This window comes from Hippocampus comes, unplaced genomic scaffold (genome assembly GCF_001891065.2).
Source record: "Hippocampus comes isolate QL1 unplaced genomic scaffold, H_comes_QL1_v1.1 scaffold171, whole genome shotgun sequence".
NCBI lineage: Eukaryota > Metazoa > Chordata > Actinopteri > Syngnathiformes > Syngnathidae > Hippocampus > Hippocampus comes.
The window spans coordinates 271,844-276,657 of record NW_017804806.1 but is presented as its reverse complement, the minus strand read 5'-3'; the positions used below and the strand labels follow the sequence as shown (position 1 = coordinate 276,657).

Sequence of the window (4,814 nt, the reverse complement as noted above, 5' to 3'; positions counted from 1 at the left end):
CCCCCCCCCCTCCTCCCCACCCCACCCAAAAACAAAAACAATGCATCTTACCATCGCAGTCAGAATTAACATTGACAACGAATCCCTCATTGCAACCACAGTAGTACATTGGACTGGTGTTAATACAAGGTCGCGATCCACAGATTTCTTTGTCCTCCAAGCATTCATATATATTTTCAGAAAATAAAGTTCTTATCAAATCTGAAACCAGCAGTAAAACTCATTCAAAATGAACGTGTATCTTGGAGGAGATGATTTACCTTTACATGTTAAAGACGACTCAGCAGTAAAATTGGTCGACCCCTCACTGGTTTGAAATCCTTTTTCACACATGCAGTAGAAGTTGCCAATGGTGTTGACACAATATGCATTCTTTCCGCAAAGACCCATGTCTTCAGGGTAGTTCTCCTCGCACTCGTCTTGGTCTTTGGGGAAACATGAACGAATGAATGAATGACTGATGCAACAATCAGTTGCAATTGTTTTATAATCAAACATAAATCATTGTTTCTGCAGCAATGAAAGGACAGTAGAGAGGTTTGATGCTGGTCACTGATTGCTAGGCAGATTTTTAACGTGGTAGAATTAAAAAAAAAAAAAAGAAAAAGAATCATGCCAAAAAATTTCGCTTAAGCAATCCAAGGAGGCAGTCTTGAAGTCTTAGTCAGTTGTTCCGAGGCAGGAGTCATGAAATCATTTTTGCCTAAAACTAAAAACAACAACAAAATACAATAAAAATAAAGGCTAGCTAAAAAAAATAAAAAAAACTTAATATATGGCGGTTCAAAATAAATTCTGAAAATGAAAGGTATCAGTTAAGGTGCTTGATGTTGCCTTGGGCCATGGGGCACATTCATTTCTGCCCCAGAACTCAATTTTAAAAAATGGTATCCAAAAAAAAAATTGAAAAATATTGACTTTGTTGCGTTGATGATGAGCGAATCATGCGAAAAATGTCTCTTGACCCCCTTGTCACTCGTTGCTAGGAAGAATTCACAAAACTAAAACGGCAAAGTGTTAATGTGTTGTATTTTTATCATGAATCACTAGTTGCTACGTATGATTCCTGAGCTGCAGAAACACAACTTTTTAAATGGTTACTTAACAGATTAAAAAAAAAAAAAACAACAAAAATCATACCAATGCATTTGCCTTTCTTCAAATTAAATCCCTTGGAACACTTCTGGCTGTCTGGCAGCGCCAACATGGCGGACAGGTACAGAGCTGAAAGGGAAAAGATGAGAAATTGCTGTCGTTATCCAGTTCATCACCTCCTCACTTCATCTTCTTCTCACTCAGTCAGTCTGCAAACGCACACCCGGATATGTCAAATGACACGTCTGACATGGATTAGTGCGCCAGGGTCTTTGTCAAAAAGGCAAATGCCCTCATTTCTCCACCCTCATTTCCTCAGATTGTTCCCATAAACGCGGTGTGCGCCATCACTCAGTCGCAAGGCCGCGCGGGACTTCCTATGGGTGAGGAAACCTCGACTGGCAGTGCGGGTGCAGAAGTACAGTATATGTATATAAAATGTGACATCCTTTGCTCGCGGTGCACACTCACTCCTCTGTGGTTATCCAAAGCACAACAGATGAACATCACATTTCCGCAGACGGGGAGAAGGAGGCCAATTATGGCGCCTTTCCTCCATAAAACGAAGCCACACTCACCCTCAAAAGAAGGAGGCCGGTTTAAACATGTAGTATGACTTTGTGGAAACATTTACAAATGTGGTTTGAATGTTAAAACGCCTGCTATAACTCAAACACTTTCTATCATTTCGGCACGGTATTAAAAATATAACACACTCCAGCTAGTAAGGATTTCTGGTCCAAGAGGTGATTGTTTAATTTGACAATACACCTTTTGTTGTGGTGGTGATTGCAACAAATGTTTGACAGGCTACCCCATTTGCCTTTGTTTCCAAGTGACATGATGTCATGATATTTTTGTCGGGCTTCGCCTTGTTATTTTCTGCATGGGAAAAAAACCCAAAAAGAAGTCAAGTTTGTTTTTCCCCCGTGGGGTTGCAGCTGCTATCAGACTGATTCTTGCATGCGATGAGGTCATATATAGAGGGTTTGTTTTTTTTCAAAGTCGAACAGAGAGCCATCTCTCTGAGTTGTGTAATGTGTAGATGAGATAGGGACTTGCTGGATGGAAAGCAGAGTCACACCTCCTCCCACTTCCTTTTAGTGTGTTTGATAGCTGGCTCTATCACTATTAGTTGTAGTCAAAGTAATGGAGCAGCATGGCGAATAACAATTTGGGGTTCGATTCTCGACAATGGCCATCATGTGTTGAGTTTATGCGGTGCCCACTCACATTTGAGAAATATACTTACTCGGTTGAATAAGGACTGTAAATTGTCTATAAATGTGACTGTGAGAGTAAATGGCTGTTTGTCTGTCTACTGTAAAGACATTTGCGTTTGATTAGCCTACCTAAGGTTCCTGTAAATAAATGTCTTGTAAATTTGACACACCACAGAGAAGAGTCGTTAACGATTCCAAATTTGAACCATTAAAAAAATAAATAAATCACTACCGTTAAGTATATAAAATGGGGTTTCAAAGTCATGAAAACTCAAGCTTTTTGTTTCTGCTCTCAAATGCTTTGGCCACGTCTGCTAACCACGCTCGGTTAAAAAGGAATGCTACTTTATCTCATGCTGCCTCATCCCTAAATGTTTGAATTGCAAAAATGTATCGCCGTAAAGCGTCCGGTGGCTGGAATATATCTGTCATAATGAGGTCTTCTGTGGAATGACGTGAGGCGCTAACAAGCTAGCTTGCAAGCGCACAGTCTTGGTCCTAGTCAAAATAACGACCTAAATATCTTTGCAATTGCTCCAGATAACCAAAGGTGCGAAAGTCATATAGTGTGAGAGGGGAGACTTGTGTCAACAGCTGAAAAACCAGGAAAACTATAATCATGGAAAAAAAAAACCATTTATCACCATACCTCCATAACAGGCTACTATCTTCATCTCCATATTTGAACACATTTCCGGTGTTATCTTTGAACATGTATGATGTATTTAGAAGCAAATATCTGGATTCAATTCAAAAGGTACTTCAAATGTATCGTTTCAAAAGTCTCATGGCACTAAAACACAAATGTCACAAACAGGCTTTATGATGTCATCTAGTCAAAGAGCATTCAAACTGACGTGCCTGCCATCTTATGCTGTGAGAACACAACTTTTTCATTTCTTCATAATTTTTCAACCAATCGGCTGAAATTCCCACTGCGCACCTGACCATGTGCCTGATGTATGTTTGGATGAGTTTGGTGTTGCAGAAATACCTCTCAAAACACCTATGGGATGAATCCACAGACATCTTGTACAATGATAAATCGAAGTGGTTACAAACGTTCAAACCTTAATACATTTGCCAGTGTATTTGGCAAAGACCATCAGACCATAACAGTCTTCAACAAATACATTTGAAAACATGTTATGGTCTGTTGCAACCAAAGTAGATTCATTTTGTCGGTTGGCTTTCATTTCCCGTAATTGCCACGTGTCCCAACACTTTTGTCCAGGTAGAATTTAAAAGGGACTTTGCAGGTCTCATTACGAGGCAGTAAAACCAGATGATTGCGCCAAGTCGGTCATTAAGAAAAGGAATGATCATCGCGATAAACACACAGTGGAAGATAAGTAAAAACAAAGGTATTTGTCCGACTGTAATGTGGTTAATTCTTAGGGTTGTAATAATGGATTCCTGAGAAAATGAATGGTTTTCCCCACAGACATGAACAATTCCATTTACAATGTTTATAGCATAACTGAAGCTGTTGTGAAAACGAACACCGGGCTATTTTCCATGGAAACTTCTGTGCAAGAGAATAGATTTGACTCACCCAGAAGCAGAAGTTTGATCCACCCTACCATGGTGACCAGAAAAAGACAGTCTCAACTTCTCCTATCTGCCTTCAGGAACAACTTCTGAGTTTCCAACTCGGACATAAAAACATGCGAGTGAGTACTTCTACCCACACGTATGGGTGGAGTGAGAGAACGTAGGGTGTGTGAGTGTATGTGATGCATGATTTCTTTTTTTTTTTTTTTTTGCATTTGTACACATCATCACGTCAGCCTCTCACTTCCTTCTAGATGGTAGTTCTCTGTCAAGGGGGGTCATGTGCTGTTTGGACTCTGCGACCTGTCATTGTTTCGTGCGGCCCATTTTGATGCTTCGCCCTCCCGCTGGCAGCGTTATTACAGAGACACGGTTTAACTATGGCGATGACATATAAATGGCTTCTGCCTCTGATTGCGACCAAGTGAGACAGTGAAACAATGGTGCCGAATGTATGAACTTCCCTTCTTTTATTTTCCTCATTTGGATTCTCCATGGAATATATTTTAATCAAAAATAACGCAAAAAAAAAACACACACAAAGGTGACTTTTGGGACATTTGTGGAAGAAGTCAGATTCAGATTAAAGTGGTCAAAGAGTGCTAAAATATATTCTCGGTAGCAGTACATTATGACAATGAAAACAAATAAATGTTTAATCGCTTCATCGCATTATTACTTGCACACAACAAATGGACGGATTACTAGTTATGAAATCGGTCAAGTCAACTATGATAGTTTGTTCGATTAATGTTCAAGTGACTGTGAACAGGGGAGCAAAATGACTGCAAAAAGTCTCAACGTTCTTTGTCACACATGACAATTTGACATTTTGGTACACGTTTCAGCAAGGATCATGAGATTTGACACAGATGATTTCCTTTCACGGGCCACATAAAAGAATGTGGTGGGCCGGATATGGCCCCCGGGCCTTGAGTTTGA

At 40.0% G+C, this 4,814-nt stretch overlaps 1 protein-coding gene across 2 annotated transcripts in view; it reads right to left on the bottom strand.

Moving 5' to 3' along the window:
* The window catches only part of adgre5a (adhesion G protein-coupled receptor E5a), an 11,341-nt gene extending 7,273 nt beyond the window's left edge, over nt 1–4,068 (bottom strand). The window contains exons 1-4 of one of the 2 annotated variants that reach the window (XM_019857875.1): nt 3,874–4,068; nt 1,141–1,224; nt 261–425; nt 52–174 (exon numbers count right to left, since the gene is read on the bottom strand). In XM_019857875.1, coding sequence (XP_019713434.1) covers nt 52–174; nt 261–425; nt 1,141–1,224; nt 3,874–3,904 — 403 coding nt within the window. In that variant the 5' untranslated portion in view covers nt 3,905–4,068. Of the gene's footprint in view, nt 1–51; nt 175–260; nt 426–1,140; nt 1,225–2,967; nt 3,372–3,873 lie in introns of those variants that run through there. The other variant, XM_019857791.1, reaches the window with a different exon arrangement.
* Nucleotides 4,069–4,814: the final 746 nt, after the last annotated feature.